At 46.4% G+C, this 19022-nt stretch overlaps 2 protein-coding genes across 5 annotated transcripts; one reads left to right on the forward strand and one right to left on the reverse strand.

The window, feature by feature from the left end:
* Positions 1-826: 826 nt before the first annotated feature.
* Positions 827-7268, forward strand: ENDOG (endonuclease G). Its single transcript, XM_005293486.5, has 3 exons — positions 827-1481; positions 5665-5774; positions 6680-7268. Exons 1-3 carry the CDS (start codon positions 966-968, stop codon positions 6963-6965), a joined length of 912 nt encoding a protein of 303 aa, XP_005293543.2. The 5' UTR covers positions 827-965; the 3' UTR covers positions 6966-7268.
* Positions 7269-8524: 1256 nt separating this feature from the next.
* Positions 8525-18964, reverse strand: SPOUT1 (SPOUT domain containing methyltransferase 1). 4 transcript variants are annotated; one of them, XM_008169277.4, is made up of 12 exons: positions 18850-18964; positions 17666-17708; positions 17011-17127; positions 15957-16116; positions 14440-14529; positions 13805-13854; positions 13243-13373; positions 12559-12631; positions 11994-12092; positions 10856-10958; positions 9567-9714; positions 8525-9012 (listed from the first exon to the last, which is right to left on the reverse strand). In XM_008169277.4, the coding sequence occupies exons 1-12, from the start codon at positions 18883-18885 to the stop codon at positions 8938-8940; spliced, it is 1125 nt and encodes a 374-aa protein (XP_008167499.2). In that variant the 5' UTR covers positions 18886-18964; the 3' UTR covers positions 8525-8937. The 4 variants fall into 4 exon arrangements, with proteins under 4 accessions (XP_008167499.2, XP_042710162.2, XP_042710161.2 ...); XM_042854228.2 differs by having other exon boundaries at positions 17011-17147; positions 18850-18926; XM_042854227.2 differs by having other exon boundaries at positions 18055-18902.
* Positions 18965-19022: the final 58 nt, after the last annotated feature.

Below are 19022 nucleotides of genomic sequence, written 5' to 3' on the forward strand. Positions count from 1 at the left end.
ATCTAAGGAATCCACCATTTATTTTATATCTCTATTTGAACAAGTGTGGTTGTTAGTACTAGTTGTATAGCTACCTCACTACTGCCTCTAGGTATGGACTTGGTCTTCTGAACCACTGTACTACATACTGATTTTTTTTTTTCCCCACAAGCCACTACAAATGGGTAAAGGGAGGCACAGCTGTGAAATGACTTATAGGTAAGGCTACAACTTAGTCATGGATTCCGTGACTTTACCGGGCCCCAGTGACTTCTTCAGCTGTCAGTGGCTGAAGCCAGGGCTGGAGGTGCCCCCCTCGCAGCTTCCCCCCCCCCATCCTCCCCCTGCAGCTGGGGCTGTGTGCTTGGAGCTGGAATTCTGTGCCCCTGCCCTGCAGCTGTGGCCAACTCTGGAGTGTGGGACTACATGCCCCAACTGGGGTTGCTGGAGCCAGGGGAGCCTCAGCCTGTCAGTCCCGTCACCCTCCCCAGCCCCCCGTTATTTTTAGTAAAGTCACAGACCGTGCAGGTCATGGGCTCCCCCTGAATTTTTGTTTATTGCCCGTGACCTGCGCGTGACTTTTACTAGCAATACCTGTGACAGCATCTTAGCCATACTCAGGCCTAGTCCCAGGCTCCAGTAGGGCCGGCCCGCATTGAGCATCCAGCCCTGGGCGCGGCTTGCTCCTTATTAGCCCAGCAGGTGCCCGCGCGAGGGCAGGGAGCGCGGAAGCTTCCCGCCCCAGGGCTCAGCGCGTTCACTCTTAAGGGGGCGATGCTTTCGCTGGCCCCACCGGGGCCTTAGCGGGCAGGGGCCTTGCCCGGGGCCCAGCCGCGCGGGGGCCCTGCTGGGTACCGAGTCTAGCACCCGGCTGTGCGGGCAGCTGCTCCCCTCAAGCCGGCGGCTGCGGCTCTGGCGGCGGCCCCTTTAAGGGCCCGGCCGAGGGAAGGTCACCGCACGGCAGGCAGCGGCGGCGGGGCGCAGCCATGCAGCGTCTCCGGGGCAGCCGGTGGCTGGTGGCCGGGGCCTCCTTGGCCGTGGGGGTGGGGCTGGGCGCGGCGCTGGGGGGCGGGAGGCGGCAGGGCGGCGGCCCGCCCGCGGCGGGTTTGCTGGGCCGGCTGCCCGTGGTGCCGGTGGTGGCGGCCGCCGACCTCTCCCCGCCGGGGCCCGGGGGCGCGGCCCGCGGCGAGCTGGCCAAGTACGGGCTGCCGGGGCTGCCGCAGCTGCGGAGCCGCGAGTCCTACGTGCTGTGCTACGACCCGCGGAGCCGCAGCGCCCTCTGGGTGCTGGAGCAGCTGCGCGGGGCGGCGCTGAGCGGCCCCTCCGACCGCGCCGCCTGCGACTTCCAGGAGGACGAGTCGGTGCACGAGTATCACCGGGCCACCAACGCCGACTACCGGGGCAGCGGCTTCGACCGGGGCCACCTGGCGGCCGCCGCCAACCACCGGTGGAGCCAGAAGGCCATGCAGGACACCTTCTACCTCAGCAACGTGGCGCCCCAGGTGAGGAGCCGCCGCCCCGGCGGACTGACCCCGACCCCCCGGGTCCCATAGCACGTGAGGGGGCCCCCGCGCTCACCGGGGGGCTGGCACCAGCTGGGTAGCGCTCCCCCTCCCCCAGCGTCGGGGACCCGGGTGTGCCCCCCCCTGAGTTCACAACCCCCCCAAGCCAGGAGTGGGTTAGGAAGGAATCCTGAGGTCTTCTAAAAACACTCAGTGCTGGGTTGTTTTTATTTGCCTTCATGTTTTGGGGCTTTAGGGGGTCGCTTTTCAAGCCTTTTTCTGCAACCATGATGGCTAGAAACTTTTTTTTTTAAGGGAAGCTGAGGTTCTTATGTACTCAGATGACTCCAAGAGCTGGGGCTTTAAGGAAAAACAGGGGGAAATCTGAGAGTTGGCAACACTATCAGGTTCCTCCCCTTAGGTGCGGGAGAGGGACACCATCAGACTGAGTTGCCCTGCACCTCTCCAGGGAAGGGGGGACTGCTCCATACTGTGTGAGCAGAAATCCCTCTCCCACTAACACACACTCTCAACATGGGTGACAAACTCTGTGTGTTACTCATGTCCCTGAAGCCTAATTTCATCCAGCAAACTCTCACACAATGCAGTTCATTCTGGATGTAGCTGTACTTTTCACAAGGGTTAAAGGCTTTCCCACTTTCTATTGCTTGAGTGACCTGCTCAAACATTCTCCCTCTCCTGAGAATTACTTTTGCTCCTAAATCAAGGAGTGTATGTCAGCATCTTGCACTTAAATCCTAAAGTACAATCTTCTGGCAGGCCCTTTTGGAATAAGCTCTCCTAGATCAACTTTCCCTGAACTGATGGTAGAGAATCAAAATCAAAGAATTTGACCGATGCTAATGTTCCTGCCAGTAGTGTGACTTCTTATTCTGGACTATGAGGTGTTTGTTTTCCTTAGTCAAGAATTTGAAGTATTGATTATGGGGCCCTAGTCAGCTATCTTGGGATGGTGGCCCCCATGTGCCCACCTAAGACCCAGGATCTTCTCATCCTTCCTGTTACACTATTTGTGGTTAGGTAAGCAAACAAGGACATAACTTGCTCCAACTTGTCATCCATTGCCTGGAACATTTGCTTAGTATCAGGTCCCTCATCTATTGATGGTTTCTTCTGACTTTCCAAGTTCTACCACCTGTATTCCTACCTTTCTTTCCCCCTACTGGCTGATGTTTTATTGTCCCCACTTTCTTTGAGAGTGATTTCTTGTTGGAGGTTAACTTTCTACCCTGTTTCCCCGAAAATAAGACAGTGTCTTATATTAATTTTTGCTCCCAAAGATGCGCTAGGTCTTATTTTCAGGGGATGTCTTATTTTTCAGAAATGAAAAATGCCTTATTATCGGTGGATGCCTTATTATTGGGGAGGTCTTATTATCGGGGGGATGCCTTATATTACAACGAGAGGCAAAACTGTAAGTAGGCCTTATTTTCGGAGGATGTCTTATTTTCGGGGAAACAGGGTACCTCCCAACCCTAGCACAGCTTTTTCAGCCTCCAGGGCATAAATGCTGCCTTGCTGGGCCATTCTTCTACGCACTACTAGTGCCTTCTGGACTAGAGTGAACATTTAGCTCATGGGGGTTTTATGTGAATCTAAATCAGCTCTGTTCTTTCTCTGACATAGGTTGGTATCTTTTCCAGATATAGCTGCTTCATATGAGGGTACTGGTCTGGATTTACAACACCACTAGCACTGAAGCAAACCCACCTCATTTCTCCATAGAAAGACCTGTTGGTGTCATCCTTACACCCTGCCCTTTGGTTTACAAGCTTTTTTTTTGTATCTATGCATAGTAGTTGATTAGCCCAAGGCATGGTTTTTCAAAGTTCTGGCTGCTGTCTAGGGATGGGGTTTGTGGTTAATGTCCTCTTTTAAAAAAACAACAACTAATTTTATCATTTTCTGAAACACCTTCAAAATTTGCTAGAGAAGTTTTGACCATAGTAATATGCTCATGAATTTTGAGCTCCCTGCGTATAGGAATCAAATCGATCAATATTTAGCTTCCTCAAACAATTATTTTCCTTCTGGGCCTTCAGGTATGGTGTGCCCTTCCCTGGGAAGGGTTCTCTCTATCTGAGGACTCCAGGAGCTGCAGGGGTCTTTTTAACCTCCACTTAAGAGTACTCCTGACAACTCATGGTTCTTGTCCTCAACCCTTCTACATTCTGCAATTTTCCTATCCACCCTATTGTTTGTCCCTCTGAAGGCCTCAGCCACTTGATCTATTTCTACCCATAAACTGTCTACATCAGGGGTCGGCAACCTTTCAGAAGTGGTGTGCCGAGTCTTCATTTATTCACTCTAATTTAAGGTTTCACGTGCTAGTAATATATTTTAATGTTTTCAGAAGGTCTCTTTCTATAAGTCTATAATATATAACTAAACTATTGTTGTATGTAAAATAAATAAGGTTTTTAAAATGTTTAAGAAGCTTCATTTAAAATTAAATTAAAATGCAGAGCCGCCAGGACCCAGGCAGTGTGAGTGCCACTGAAATTCAGCTCACATGCCGCCTTTGGCACGCGGGCCATAGGTTGCCTACCCCTGGTCTACATCTTGCTCTAACTTCTATTTTTCCCCTCATAGTTTAATCTCTTTCCTTTGACCAGTTCTCTGTCAATATTCTGTTGAAGAGAATGGAACCACAAGCATTATAGGAGACTGGATCTTCCTGCAGTATAGTACCTGCTGCCACATCTTTAGTGATCTGGCTAAGGGTTTCTTGTAACTGATCGAAATCTTGTCTTCCCCATTTTGACTGGTCAAACCTCTCTATCTTTCTAGTTAAATAGTTTACAGTGAAGGAAGTTACCTCAAATTAATTGGCTAATACTTGTTTAGGGACTGGAATTAACTAACCATCTCACAATCCAAATTTAACTCTATGTTGGTACCTAGATGGCCACCATCAACAGTTACTAATGGTAAATTTACCCACCTAGACATGCCAGCAGAACTATACTGGTACAGCAGTCATATTGCTAGTTGTCCCCAGGGGGAGTTATACCAGTACATTTATTCTGGAATAGGAGCGTCCACATGGGAAGTTGTACTGGTATAGTTCTGTGTAGAGAAGCCCTGAGTGCTTCAGAATCTTTAATGTATTTGTTGTCTTAACATTCCTGAGATTGGGAATAATATGCTTCCCTTTTTACAGATGGGGAACTGAGGCACATAGAGACTACTGACGTGCACAAAGTTACACAGGAAGTCTGTGTCAGAGTGGGGAATGGTTCTCCTGAGCCCCCCGGCCAGTACCAGGACTGAGAACTGCTGGATAAACTTGCCTCTGTAAATAGAGAGGATCATCTAAATTAACTCAAGGGCCACATGTATTTCCTACCAAACTAAGGCCCTGATCCTGCCAACACTCCCATGTGTGCATAGCTTTACTCATGAGTAATCACATTGAAATAAATAAGATAAATAGGTGTTCCCAGCAGCCTGAAACTTTGTCTCTGGCCAAAGATTAAACCAAAGTGACTTCAGATATACAAAGCATTTCTGTGAGATAACTCAGGTTTATGCTTCCCAAACAGTCATGCTGAAGATGATTAAAACTTTTATCTGATGTTTTTTAAACTACCCTATAAACAGTGTGGCTTAGTAAATAGAGCCCAAGGCCAGTTGGGACCACTACGATTGAGTCTGACCTCCTCTACAGATGCAAGCCAGTCTGAATTTTTCTACCTTCAACTTCCAGCCATTGCATCTTGTTATACCTTTTGTCTGGTAGATTGAAGAGCTCATTCCCAATATTTGTTCCCCCTGTAGGTAATTATAGACTGTGATCAAGTCATCCCTGCACCTTCTCTTTAAGCTAAATAGATTCTCAGCTCCTCACCCTGCTCTCAGCACTCTGGATCCTATTCCTGGTTCTGCCACTGGCCTAATGGCTGACTGTGGCAAGTTACTTCACTGATCCCTGCCTCAGTTTCCCTGTCTGTAAAATGGGGGTGATTATAGTGAACACCTTTATAAAGTGCTGTGAGATCTACTGATATCTCTCTCTTCTATAGCACTTATTATTTTTATTATTAACTCAAGCTGGAAAAAGTTTAGGACATATAGGGGTGCATGGGAAGAGAGAACAGAGCTCAAACTGATTTACATTCTTGACCTTTTCCTGGCTGTATTGTGTTTGTTTTGTTTCTAGGTTCCTCATTTGAACCAGAAAGCCTGGAATAACCTGGAGAAATACTGCAGGAGTTTAACAAAGTACAACAAGAATGTATATGTCTGCACTGGCCCACTCTTCTTACCCAGGTAAATACCAGAACTGGATTGAAACGGATCTTAAAACACGCATCATACAAGGAAATTAAGATGGGCTAAGAATGTGACTTGTCTTGTCATGCTCTCAGGATAAAGGTCAGAAATAGCAATAGAGTGGATACTTTTTTAAACACTCCCACAGTTTCCATGTATGCATGTAGGGATTTTGTGGGCTAGTTTGTTATGCTTGGGATTAGTTTATACATTTTTCAATTGAATAAACCCCTGAAGGGACACTATCAGATTACCTGGGTAGAATTAAAAGGGAAATAATTTGTGTTCCTTCAGTGCTTTCTTTCTGCACTTAGTTTGGGAGAATGACAGTCGCTTAGTCATCTTACGCTATATTTCAGTCACTTTTACAGTCTGGTTATCTTGTCAGATCTGGTACTAATAGTGCCACAAGTGCATTAGCCACAGGCTGCAATAAAGGGCTAATCTAGCCTCTTGCATAGTCAGATTTTCCAAATAAAGGTATAATCTTTGGCTGCAATGAACCATGTTTAGTGGCAATCACTTGAACAGACTCAGTTAAACAAGGACCAAATTAGATATGGTGATGGGGAGTGGAACATGTTCTGCAGCATATTCATTCCTGTTTCACTGTGTAAAGGGTCTCCCAGATTAGGTGGGGGTCTAGACCCTGCTACAGCATTTGACAACTTTAAATCAAGAACTGATGTCTTTCTAAAAGACAAGTTTTATACAGGAAACACTGGGTGAAATTCTAGTCCTGCATTATGCAAAAGGTCAGACTCAATGATCATAAGAGCTCCTTCTGATCTTAGTTATGTATATATTAATCTAAAGCAATGGAAGACACAATCTGTGCCCTGAGGGATTTGTGCACGAGTACTAAGTAAGAGGCAGCAGTAACAGTCTTGTTCTTTGTGTAGGATGGAGGCAGATGGGAAGATGTACATCAAGTACCAGGTGATTGGCAAGAACAATGTAGCGGTCCCCACGCATTTCTTCAAAGTGCTCATCCTAGAGAAGCTCAATGGAGAGATTGAGCTGCGTTCCTATGTGATGCCCAACAGCCCGGTGGAGGAGACAATCCCACTTGAACGTTTCCTGGTTCCTATTGAGAGCATCGAGCGGGCATCGGGGCTGCTGTTTGTTCCTAACATCTTGAAAAGAACAAATCGTTTACAAGCCATCACTGCTGGACGCAACAGCTGAACTCACCCAGGGGATTGATGACAGAACACACTATGGGGGTGAAGGTATCCAGTGGAAGGGACTTAAGTTACTACGGTTATTTATCAGGGGTATGTATGGGCTCAAATTTATTCTCTCCCCGCCTCCCTGGCTTTTTTTTTTTTTTTTTATAATGATCTAGGAGCTTTTCATGGGCCTGCAATTAATTAATAGGGTTATCTGTTTCCTGAGGAGGCAAATACCAAAGATTATGTACCCTTGAACGTTTGGTCCTAAAAATGGCTCCTGGAACTTAATAAAAAGTCAGCGCAGTATTTAAAAGTGCTTTCCCCACCTACTTCTATGCTTGGCTCAATGGGTGTATCTCTAGATGCTGCCCACAAAGCCCCCTTGACTCAGTTAAGAGGACACCAAAGGAAATGCTCTTACTGAGCTATATGCTTTCAGAGTATGAGGCACAGGGAAGCCACTTGGTTCTCAGGATTAACTTAATTTTGAGGGTGACTCTTTACTGTTATCCCTGTGGAACAATGCATTGTGTGCCAGTTTCACTAATCCATATTTTGGATTTTCAGTGAAAAAATTAGTAGTTTCTTACTAACAGCCAGTACCCTGATGGTCGACTGGACTCTTCCAACTATTTCTCTGGTCCTCCTTGTTTTAGCTTTGACTTAATGGACTCTGCTTGTCCTTTAATGTAAGTGGGTTTTAAGGTTCATAATTTCAGGTATGGAGCCAACTGCGCTCAGGAAAGCTCAATGCTGTCTTAAGAGTGAGGACATCAGTGAAGAAGTTCCATCCTTGGTGGCTGGTGTGGTGGCTTATAAGGCCCATGATCCTAAAGGACACTACACTTCCTGTAAGCAAGTTAACACTGTAATAGCAACAGACTCCTGCCAAAACGATTAGGCTTAACTCTAAGTATTTACATAAGGAAGCTAGACCCTCCCTCTACAGAAGAGAAATGAAGGAGCATTTACACTACCGTGTAATGGGTTGCATACCTACTGTAGCTGGCCCAACAGCACCGTTGTTGCATGTAAGAAAGAGTTAATCTTTCACCCGTGCTAAAACTTTACATCAATATGAGGTCTAAATGGAGTACACCATGGGGTTAGTTGTGACACTCATGTCCACTAGATGGAGGAAAGTCCCAGGCACTCTTTGCAGTGGCTGGATCTCCAGAAATTTACACTCACCTTTGTTAGTGGGTACCTATTGCTGTATGTCAGTTTAAATGGTCATGTTACTGTTCAGCCTTGCAGCAAGAGAGCTGCTCTTCAGGCAGGCAGAGTGACTTGAAAACAGGGCTCCTCCTAGCCACAGAAGTTAAGTATCAGTTAACTTGCATATAATATCTTGAAGCTGCCCCAGTGTCCAGAAGCACTACCTTAACATTACTCTTGAAAGGCCACAAATGCTCATTAGCCACTTAGACCATGCTCTTTAGTGGTGCTGAGAAAACATCTCCTAGTGGCTTTCAGCAGGTATTCAATGCCTTTGCAGATCAGGTCCCTAATTCTTTGCCTCAACCCCCAATGACACTGCCCCCACTTTTAAAAACTCCAGTGCACTAAATATGAGAGTTCTGTTTTATTTTTTTCAACACCTCTCTTGGTGCTGTGTGATCCACTGACAGGCTTCCCATGCTGATGTGAGGCAGCAGCCAGCTCCATTTACAAACAGTTTGGTCTAGGGAGTATGCTCCCCAACCAGTGTAGACTCGCAGTGCTTAATCTCAGTCTCAGGTTTGAGTCTATTAAAAAGCTGTAGCCATTTTGGTAATGGTACTGTACTTTTCTTGATCACTCTCAAAGAGGCTGGAGTGTAGCAGGCTGCCCTGGGGATTTAACCATCACCCCCAGCAGCTCTTCCTAGGTTTAGGGTTAGCATAACTTGGAATGAGCCATCTGCAGACAAGGAAGAGTGCTGGTGCAGATGAAAACAAGAGAGAAGGTAGGTTCAGTTCTGTAGATCAGTGTTTTTTTCCCCTTCAGCTACCAAGGGCTTTCCTCACAGCCTCATCAATGCGGGGTCTCAGTGCAGACAGAGATATCAGTACTGCTTCCTGGAACCAACAGAAAGTAGGGTCAGATCCACTGTTCAAAGGGTGGCACTTCAGCCCACATCACTTAATACAAACCAGTTTAATGATTGTTTGCAGAAGGGTAGTAGTGGGATTCATGTGCTTGTACCTATAGCAGATATGCCTGCAAATGGGTGCAAAAATACACTAGCCCAGCCAGATTCACTAGTGAAACCTTTAGACTCTACAACGAACTTCATTGCTAAAGGGTAGTTTATAAGCTCTTTGGGCTTGGAATCATTTTTTGTTGGGGATTTGTACAGCACGTATCACAGTAGACTCCTATATGTCTCACTACCACAACTAATAATAAGTTTATCTCCCAGTTCAAACGCTGCACCTGAAGATCTGTTATAAAAAGAGTATGTATTTTAGAAAGACCACTTGTATAATTGGAGCTAGGAGGGCACTACCAAACCCCTTAGTTCACAGCTAGCTGAGACATGTTTTCCTCTAAGGAAGGAAGCTACTAGTAGGGGATTGATCCTTAGGAGGAAGATGCTGCCACGCAGCATGCTATTATTCCTGTGACATACCTCTGTCCTGATGGTGCGGCTGCCCTGGCTGGGACATGTATTCAGGTAAAGGTCAAACAAGACACTTGGGTCAGTGCTCTCCAGGTTTGGGTCACCATCCACACCAGCCTCCAGGCCTTGGAGACCTCCAAATACTATTAGGATATGGCTGGAAGAGAGCAGACACACACACCCAGGTTTATAGGACAGGAGAATACTGGATCCTACCACCAGTACCAGGTCAGAAGAAACTACAGTGTTGCCCCTGCAATCTTTAACAACACTACTTAGCTCTTATATAGCATTTGTCATCAGTAGACCTCAAAGCACTTTATAAAAAAGGTCAGCCATCCTCATTTTACAGATGGGGAAATGGAGGCACAGAGATGAAGTGATTTGACCAAGGTCACCCAGAGCAGGCTAGTTAATAGAGCCTTTAACACCTGTATGCAATTTGCTGAAGGCCAGCACAAGTGATGGTTCTGGCTCTTTGTATGTGCTGTAGAGTAAGTTCAGAACATACCATATCTAGTTCTCCCAATACACTGAACAAAACACTACTTGGCTATATAACCAGAGAAAAAGGGAACAGATGGCCTTGGAACTAAAGCTGCCCCTGCCCCCAACGGCCAGCCAAGCAGCTGCAAAAATATCCTGAACTGTACCCCACAATGACAACATCCAGTGAGCTACGTTAATGACTGGGTACTCCTGCTGGGACAAATTTGATCAGAAGATCCAACCCATGGAAATGCTCAGGGCTTAGTTTTGGCCTGGTATATGGGGAACACGTGTATGGAAAGAATATCAGCAGGTAAATCAGGTCTTATCTACACATACAGCCCTGCAGTACCACAGCTGTAGTTCTTAGCAAAGATGCTACCTACCCCAATGGGAGAGCTTCTCCTGTTGGCATAGTTAATCCACCTCTGCAAGAGGCAGTAGTTCCATCAACATAGCACTATCTACACCAGGAGTTTGGTTGGTATAATGACATCGCTCAGGGATGTGGAAAACCCATTCCTGAGCGATGCAGTTATATAGACATACGTCTGTTGTGTAGATCAAGCCTCAGAAAAGAGCATGGTGGTGCAAATCCCACCAAAGTGAATGGGAGTTGCATGCTTGCATCTGGGGATACAAACCCTACTGCTGCAGAGGGAAGCTTTGTCAGGGAGAATATTCACACTGCAGCACTGGCTACTGCAGTTCTCTCAAATGCACTGGTTGTTCTATCACAGGCATTTTGCTTCTGGGGCTGGTTTGCCAGCGAAGGGATGGGATGAACAGCAAGGAACCAGTCCAGTTACCTGAAGGAGGGGAGAGTTGCTTGGTCCACACAGGTCCCTCGCTCAGAGGTCCCAACAGAGAGATCATAGCCTTCTTTAAAAGGGCATTCGGCAAAAACAGCACCTGAGAAACAAGCATAAAAGGAAAGTAGATGGTGGCATCCCCTGCTTTAGAGGGTTCTAAATACAGTAGTTTTAAGCATTTCATACTTTATACACCTAAAGGTTAGTAACTAAGAATTGCTTCTACTGCCTCCTACATTTTAGTGGCATTCACTAGTTGTACTATTAGTGTACAAATCACTCATCTTTCTCACCAAGATTCCTCCAAATTCCATCAGCAGAATGGCACCATAGTTCTTCTTTCAATCTTAATAGCTTTCCTGAAAAATACTGGCTCTTACACCAAATGTTGAACCAGTCCCAGGCTGGAATGTCTGTCAGGAATCATTCAAGGGCTAAGGGGGTGTTTGGATCTAGCTCACACTCAGTGGTTACATACAGTAGGATGGTACCTCTAGTATTCAAATCTCCTACTTCTGAAGGGGCTCTACAGGGATCTTGTAAGTTTTGGAACCTGGTCTGCCCAGGAAGGTCCCACTGATTAGTGAGGGAAAGCAGAAGAATTACTAGGGCTTTTAGGAAGCTGTGATACCTGAGCTGTTGGTGCTTAAGGATGGAAACAGGTAGATAGCCAGCATAGGTGCAGAGCATTATCTCTTGCCTGCATTACTATGATCGCTATTAGAATTTTCCTGTTGGGAAGGGAAACTATCAATGTTCAGATATTGGATCATTCCCCATCTTCTGTATCAATGATAAGTGAAGTTACTAAATCCAGGGGGCAGAGAGTAAAAAGGTGAGTACAGGCTCATTACCATACCACCTTTCCTCCACCACCAGAAGCTATATAGGGTCAAGGAAACTAGAGATGGAAAATACCCATTAAATCATCAATGGCAGCACATGGGCCCCAAGAAATAGGAAGAGGATGTTAAAGAAACAAGCATCTGGCTTGTGCTGCAGGTTTGCAGCCAGTACAACTAGAATCTGTGTAGAAGTGAATGCAAATGTCTACAGAGAACTCAGTAAAAGTGGATCTGGCTACTGCTGCCCTGGCCCCAGCAGGTAGGTGACCGAATGCAGTGTAAATACTTACTCAGGCAGGAGGCTAAGCGGACATTGTAACCCCAGTACAGGCCAGACACACTCCGTGGATGGTTTGAGGACACTACAGTGCCTTTCTGTATTTTACTGTCTGAAAACAAAGCCAGTGGGTTAGCATAGCAAACTGCAGTTCTCCAGCCACTGCTGGAAATCAACCAGCAACCCCCTGTGCCGTGTTCCCAACGCTCTTCCCTAGGGCAAAAACAAGCTCTACCCCTTAAATTTATTAAGAAAAGCCTCTAAGAGTTTAGTCTATTCAGCACGGTCTATACATTGATGAAGCTCAAAACATAGTTGAGCTCTAAACAGCACAAACATTAAGATAGAATAAATGAGTAACTAATGCTCAAACTGAGGGGCATGGGGCTAGTTATTCACTATAACTGGGTATGAGGATTTCTGAACATGTTTAAAGACATGTCTGCCACATGGCATTGCCCAAAGGCTGAGGGAGTTCAGTGCAAAGACTAACTTCTGCAGGACTAAGGCTATACTACAGATCACATTGGTAATATTACCCGTCTAGCCTGTCCAGAGGCAGGATGGCAATGGATTACCTGGATTCTGCTGCTTGTCCAGTTGAACAGTGACTCGAAGACCAGACTCTAGCTGTCTGTCTATCTGTACCTCCTACAACAATAGACCACCAACACAAAGGGTTTTAGATGCAAGGACACCCACCCACAGGAAAGCTACGGCTGACAAGCAAAAAAAAATATCACTTTTGGGAACGCAAACTACACTCTCAGCCAAGACTACAAGTTCCACCACTGAGCAGTCAGACTCCACACTCTGTATAGTGGGAAATGGACTCTATAAAATGTACAGCCCTTCAAGACACTTGGTTGGCTTAGAACAGCTGCAGTGGATGATGCATTTCCAGTTCAATGTGCTGGATAACAGAACAATCGTTGTTAATTCAGGCAAATGGTAATTGGAGGATTTTGCCCTACTGCAGGACCCTAAGAGGCACTGACACCTCTACCAGGCCCCAGCAGAGGGTGCTATCAACATTAACACAGAAACCCTGATCAGCGAGGGGAGACTGAATTAAATAAAAGTGGGCCTCAGGAAGCATGTGTTGCTAGAAACTGTGTCCCATTCCATGGTGGGACATGGCCCTTCAAGAAACTCACTGGTAGCTTATTGCCATCCTAGTTTAATTGTACTTGACCGTGAAAGGAGTGACTGATAAGTGGAAGGAGTTTACTCTGGGTATCTCATGGGCAGACAGGCTGTACCTTCCTCATCCCACAGTTAACAAAGGAGCCTTTGCCTGGCTTGGTGGGCCTGGCTAACACCACTCCTTCCCGGTATTCTGATTCCTCATCTATCCGCACGTGATGAGGGCTGTCCAATGGGTTCAGGAGCCCTGAAACAGTAGAGAAAAGTGGGGGAGGGGGAGAGATATATTGAAGGACAGATTGCACCTGGAGGTAGATTATAAAGGGATTCATCCTGCTTCTCCAGTCCCTGCCCCCACGCTCATCACTCCCTCCCCACACCGATGAAAAACCCATGAAATGGTCCACATGTGCGCACAGGCAGAGAAGCATCCCAGTTATGAGGAGGAACACAAGCATGCTCTCTCGGACAAGGAAAAGCCTTAGCAACTGCCACTCCTTACAGACCATAAGGACACTAAGGCCAGGACCACACAAACTGGAATGGTGAGCGGGCTGCCGTATGTAGAGTGGTGGGAGCCCCATGTCTATTTACTTCACCCTGGGGGAGGGGGAGAAGGGAAGGCCTGTGCCTTAGGGATGGGAACGAGGTGTCAAGGGGATGTAATCACATCCTTACCTGCAAACTGCAGATCCTGATGTTTCGGGAAAAATGATTTTCTCAGGTATCTGTTCAGAGAGATTCAAGTGTCAAAATTGTAACAAGCTTCTTTCAGGCTTCATTTTAATTTCAGATTTCCAGCTTTGATCTGGAAATCAGCCCTGTGGTACCACATACCCCGGAAGGCTAAGGCTCCTACAGAATGTAAATGGGGGATTAATACTGATCATTTTCACCCTACACACTCCTGCAGCTCTTTCAGTTGCAGGATCTTTCAGATCTTTTATTTCTTGGGGGTTTGGGTCTGAATTCTAAACAGAAGTTACTGCTCCTCTGGCTCGCAGGAGCTCTGATGGTTGCCTCCCAACACTGGTAATGCACAGTAGCCCTTTTCCCCTATGCAGATCTCATTCAGTATGCTAATGGTGTGCGTGGACTCAAGATGTGAGCATAACAAGTGAATCAGAACAGAATCTATCTCCAGATAGCACAATACAGGAGAAAAACACATATATAAATGATGTTGGCCCTCCACTACCCAACACCCGCTCCTGCAATCTTTGACAGAGGTGTTACATAATGCCAAGTTAATGAGCTACAGCATTAAACTAAGACAATCTGCATGGTGTGCAAAGCTATCACATTGGTCTTACTGAGGACACTCCAAATATTGTAGAATCCGAGCCAGCTGCACGCAGGCCTGTCCTTTCTTTCCAATCCCATCAAACTGCCCTTCCACAGTCCTGAAAGAAAACGGATGCAGTCTGTGATCTTCCAAGACATTTACACAGCCCCTAGAGTGAGTAGATCTACATGAGGCCGCATCCCATTCCTATTTAATTAAAACGTATACAACTAGAAACAGGAGTTTAAAAAAGTGGTTCAGGATATAGAGTCCCTCACCCTTGTTGGCAATTCAAGTCTGACCCAGGTCAGAAAAGATCTTACATTATAAAGCAGCTATCAGATGCTAGATGGTCTGTGAAAGTAGTAAATTATATCAGACCAGTTCCAACTGAATGGTCGCTGGTCACACAACCACCAGAACTGACATCCTTGTTAATATTCTAGACCAATGACTGGATGGTCCATGGAGCATGATTATGGCTGGACCCTCTGAGTTAGGGAGGAGGGACTGTGGAAAAGCATGACATTCTGCTACCTAGTCTGTGTGAGGGATAAACAGAGATTGTTAGTTTCCAGGGCTGTCAAGCCAGCACCTTTTCTCAGCACTACAAAATTTCTTCCTGTAAACCAGTATGCAGTTTTGCTGTAGCTGTGTCAGTCCCAGGATATTAGAGAGACAAAGAGAGTGAGGCAATATCTTTTATTGGACCAACTTCTGTTGGTGAGAGACAAGCTTTCAAGCTTGCAGAGCTCTTCTTTAGATTCCTATAAATCTAGTGTGTGTTCATTGCATGCTGGTGAGATCCACGCACTTCAGCATTTACGTGAAACCTACTTGCTCTTATGGGACTTAAGTGTCCTATGGAACCAAGCTATTTCTCGGTTTACATAGAGCGTCCAAATTTGCTTCAACGTTGTACATTTTTACCTTTATCACAGATTTTAACTATAAACCGGGCGCTGAGCTACTTATGCCTTGTCACTTACTCTGTATGGTCTAGTAGTCACATAGAACCAAAATTTGAATGGATTTAGTACTTCTGAAAGATGCCAAGGTGTCAGTCTCCAGAGCCACCTTCCCATAGACCGGAACTGTTCATCTAGTCCTTTGGCTTTTTTGCTGACACTAAACAACGATGCCAATTGTTTAAGCAAATGAAATCTGGACACCTGTCCGCTAGCAACTGGACACACCACCAATTCATCTCACAGGCCACTGAATAGTCACCAGGTGATGGCTTTTGGTCGCTACTTCTGTGGGCTCAGTGCAAAATGGTTATTAACAACCTTCTAGAACCATCCAACCTATTATTTTATTTCAGTCATTAATCCTGCTGTTTGGGGAATAGCCACGGCTGCCCCTGGTTGCCCCCCCCCCACACACACACGGAAAAAAGTAATTAGGGAGATCTCATCAGACAAAGTATCTGACAAGGAGAAGCTGCAGCTCTGTTTCCTGCTGGCCTTCATTTGAGACAAGATACACAGAAACTGGAAACATTGAGGGACAGGTTATTCAGGGAAGACAATGTGTCACCCTCACCTTGAATCTTCTCCTTGGTCATCAAACACCACAATCTCATCCACACAGAAGATGGCACAGGCCCTGGCAATTTGCCCAGCAAGGTATGTCCGCAACTCTGGAGACTGTGCATTGTTCAAGATGGAGCCTGGCAGAGCTACGCTAACTGTGTAATGACGTCCTAGAAAACAAGAGTGGGATCTAACAGAAGAGCCAGAGCTTGGCAGTTCCACTCATTTGTGGGGACAGCATTAGCTTTTGGTTCTTTCATTTTAATTGTAAGCTCTTCGGGGCAAGGACTGTCCTGTGTTTTCACGGCACCTGGTACAAAGGGGCCCCAATTCGTACTAAGGCTTCCACACTACAAATGATAAGATTCCAAAGCACTCCGATGTAGTGCCTTTTACAGAGTAAGGGCCCCACTCCTCTTCCCACAGAAGTCAATCTGACTTTTGCCACTGGCTTTAAAGTGAGCAGGAGAGGGCAACAAGTCTGAAGTATTGATTAGACTCTAGAGAATTGATCAATGGACGCACAGGAATTTTAGAGAGGATTGTGCAACAGGTTAGCTAGTTTAAAAAAAAACGGACTGCTGCATTCTTCCTACATGAGTATTAAATGCTTCATCATTTTGTATTGTCCAATACACATTTATCTTCTTCTTTTTGGCACAAGAATGGAAGGAGGCTACAATAAGGAGGGATTATGGGATATTGCAACTGAGTACATTGAAACCTACGTTTAGCAACACACTTTTGCTGCTCTCTTTAGTGGCCACTTCTTAGAGGCGGAGCACAATTGCACTCTGTACACTTGAGGACGCTTAGGAGATATCTTAAGACAGCAGGTTGTCTATTGAGTGGTCTCACATACACCACTGACTGTACTGAATTAGTGTCTACCTATGTATTTGAACTAGTATGTGATTATATCACTTAACTTTCATAGAACTGGTAAGATATCCTTTTCTGCCTATACAGGTGAGATGCATCTCAAGCAACTAAAATCTGCCCCTCACACATTAGATTCTTCTGGCCCTCACACACAGCCCTTCCCATCAACTCAAGGCTGTTACCTTTGTCTTCCTTTGCCTTTTCTTCTTCTTTTTGTTTTTCCATCAGCTCCTGCATTCTTTTCTTTTCCAGTTTTCTCAATAGCTTTATTTCCTTCCATTTTTTCTTCTCTTCTTTTTCTGAAATGGAGAATAACCATCTGGTTTAAATAAGAAGAGACACAATAATGTAATGGTTTATCACCAGAATTCAAATACATTCAAAAACCTACTATGGTTAGGGCAGCTAGACAGGATCTGGTGACAGCATGGGGACAAAGAGAGACAGGGGAAGAAAACGGGAATCAAATATGATATCCAGGTTGTACACCTGATTGCCACATTATCAATAGTAAGGCAGAAAGAACTGTCTCTTCTTTCCTGAGACGAACAAAAATGCTAATCAGGGCTAGTTTTTTGTAACATGAAGACACATCCAGTAGAAATTGGGCATGCTTATCACTTCACATATGCCAACACACCAGTCCTCGGATGGCAACTTCTTGATCGTGAGTCAGCCTAGTTTGGCTTTGAATCAACGACCCACAAGTAAAAGGGCTCTAGATTTCATTAAGAGCCTGTCCTCCAGCTAGTCAAGCTATTTGATGGATGTTTGAAGGTTTATTTCTAAAAGCACTGGAAATTATACACATAATATGTAGAAAAAGTGTCTCCTTACTTTCTTGTTTCCATTTACGCCAGTCAACCTTTTTCTCTTTCTCCTAAAAAAGAGGAATGTAAATAGTTTACTGCTATCAACTGGCTAACAAGGATCACAAAAGTTATCAGTACAATAAAAATTCATCCAGAGGTAGAGCTCGGTCAACAAGCAAGGCATTGGGAGAGACGGGTTAAGGAAGCGACGGTGCCTCTAGAATCAGAGATCCCTACCCCCTGATACTGGAGAAGCAGGATTGTGGCCTTTACTCCAGTTAAGTTGTGGACTCTAGCATTCAAGGGCTCCTTTACACTAGTGAAATTTGCACCCATTTTCACGATGTAGCTACATCAGCGTAAAACTTAAGGTAGGTATACTGTACTAGTGCAAAACAGGGCAAGTAAACATACCTGTTTCAAAATGGTGTATTGCATCGAATCCAAGGGTTTGTACAGAATAACTACACTTACACCCCCTTCCTCCCTCCGCAACAAACAAAGCAGTATAGATGGGTCAACACTTTCATTTCTGGCCCTTCTAGGGCATGTCTACATTACACTGTAAACCCAGGCACGTGGGACCTGTGCTTCTGGGGTTTCCAAGCCCTCGCTTTGAGCACCCTAACTGCATTGTAAATCTGGGTTTACAATTGCTGGACCCAGGTCTGATAACCATGCTAAGGCATCCATACTGCACTATACAGACCTTCTGACCCAGGTCTGTCGCTTGAGGTGCATCCACACTACCAAATGACAGGGCTTGGACCAGGTCTCACTGGGACCTGGACTCAGCTCCCTAGCAGGGCTTAAGACCTGGGAGCTTGCTGACCCGAGTCAGACAGATTTGTGTGCGAACAGCAGCAAGGCAGGGGGTGGGCTGCTGAGCCGGAGGTTGACACTGCAGTGTAGACACACCCCCAGTTGGGAGGGTGGCTCTGACACGTGTCTGCGCCCAGAGCAGCAGGCACCGTAACCCCAGCACAGCCCCTGTCCGGCCTTCAGCCGGGAACGGCCAACCTGGGCCCGATTCAGATCCCACCCCCGTGTCACTCCGGCCCAAGCCCCCAAGAAGCCCCCGCCCGGGGAGACAGCCCAGCACGTGGGGCTGCAGAGGACGCGGGAGAGCGCGCAGCGGGCAGGCCTCAGGGGCCCCCGGAGAGCGGACCCGCGCTGAGGCACACCCCTCCCCCCACCGCCATGACCCACCTGCAGGCCCCGCGGCCGCTTAGCACCACCCGCCATTTTCCACCACCACTTCCGCTCTCCGCGGATTATTATTGGACGAAGGAGCGCCCAAGGCCCCGCCTCTCAGACCCCTTCCCAACGGCCCACGCGGATGAGTCACGTGACAGCGGAGGCGGGTCAAAAACAGCGCGGCC

This window comes from Chrysemys picta, chromosome 18 (genome assembly GCF_011386835.1).
Source record: "Chrysemys picta bellii isolate R12L10 chromosome 18, ASM1138683v2, whole genome shotgun sequence".
Classification (NCBI taxonomy): domain Eukaryota; kingdom Metazoa; phylum Chordata; order Testudines; family Emydidae; genus Chrysemys; species Chrysemys picta.

Bases quoted from the DNA above. Each gene is read 5' to 3' on its own strand.
- ENDOG (XM_005293486.5), top strand. From the start codon at position 966: ATGCAGCGTCTCCGGGGCAGCCGGTGGCTGGTGGCCGGGGCCTCCTTG. The intron at 1,482-5,664 runs GTGAGGAGCCGC...TTTTGTTTCTAG, and splicing joins TCAGCAACGTGGCGCCCCAG to GTTCCTCATTTGAACCAGAA. The intron at 5,775-6,679 runs GTAAATACCAGA...TTCTTTGTGTAG, and splicing joins GGCCCACTCTTCTTACCCAG to GATGGAGGCAGATGGGAAGA.
- SPOUT1 (XM_008169277.4), bottom strand. From the start codon at position 18,885: ATGGCGGGTGGTGCTAAGCGGCCGCGGGGCCTGCAG. The intron at 16,117-17,010 runs GTAACAGCCTTG...CTTGTTTTCTAG, and splicing joins AAAGGCAAAGGAAGACAAAG to GACGTCATTACACAGTTAGC. The intron at 12,093-12,558 runs GTAATCCATTGC...CTTTGTTTTCAG, and splicing joins GGACAAGCAGCAGAATCCAG to ACAGTAAAATACAGAAAGGC.